The 647-nt window shown below is 70.3% G+C and overlaps 1 protein-coding gene across 3 annotated transcripts in view; it reads right to left on the reverse strand.

The window, feature by feature from the left end:
* Positions 1-557, reverse strand: part of GRIK1 (glutamate receptor, ionotropic, kainate 1) — a 473,915-nt gene extending 473,358 nt beyond the window's left edge. For 2 of the 3 annotated variants that reach the window (XM_010855820.1, XM_010855822.1), the window contains exon 1: positions 129-246. In XM_010855820.1, coding sequence (XP_010854122.1) covers positions 129-246 — 118 coding nt within the window. Of the gene's footprint in view, positions 1-128 lie in introns of all 3 variants that reach the window. The other variant, XM_010855821.1, reaches the window with a different exon arrangement.
* Positions 558-647: the final 90 nt, after the last annotated feature.

Raw genomic sequence — 647 nt, forward strand, 5'->3', positions numbered from 1 at the left:
CTGCCCCCCGGACCGACGCGCGCTCCCTCGCCCCGGGACCCCGAGGCGCCCGCGCTGGCCGCGGGGAGCCACCGCGTCCCCAGAGCGGGCCTCCTGGAGCGCTCCCCCGCCCCGCGGGCTTCACTCACCGATCCGGAGTACTTGCGGGGCGGTCTGGGGGAGGACGGAGCCGAGGAAATAGAGAAGCGTCCAGCCAGCGTCCCTGGTCCTCAGCCTGGGCTGGGCGAGGAGTGTGCGGCGCTCCATCTTCCTGGCGTCTTAATTCATGCCGAGACCCAGCCGCCGCCGCTCTCCCTGGAGATGCTGCCCGCTGGGCTCGGGTCCCTGCCTCATCCTCCCTGGGATGCTAACGCGGTGATACCCAGCGCGCTCCCCTGGCGGAAAGAGCTTGAGGGAACCGGCGTGGGATGGCGGAGCCGGCGGGCGACGATGGGCTCGCTCTGGGCTTCTGGCTTCTGCCGCTAGCCCATCACCGTTCCTCGTCCTCCTCCTCCATGGGCCGCGGGTCTCGGAGAAGCCGCGCGCAACTGCTCCCGGAACCGAGAGACCAGCCGGGGAAAGTTGCTGCCCCAATTCGCCGGAATGTCTCCCTCATTCGTCCTCGGGTCAGATGAGAAAGTGGGGTGGCGGCAGGGATGGGGGGCAGG

Source organism: Bison bison, unplaced genomic scaffold, assembly GCF_000754665.1.
Source record: "Bison bison bison isolate TAMUID 2011002044 unplaced genomic scaffold, Bison_UMD1.0 scf7180017864368, whole genome shotgun sequence".
Taxonomy (NCBI): Eukaryota; Metazoa; Chordata; class Mammalia; order Artiodactyla; family Bovidae; genus Bison; species Bison bison.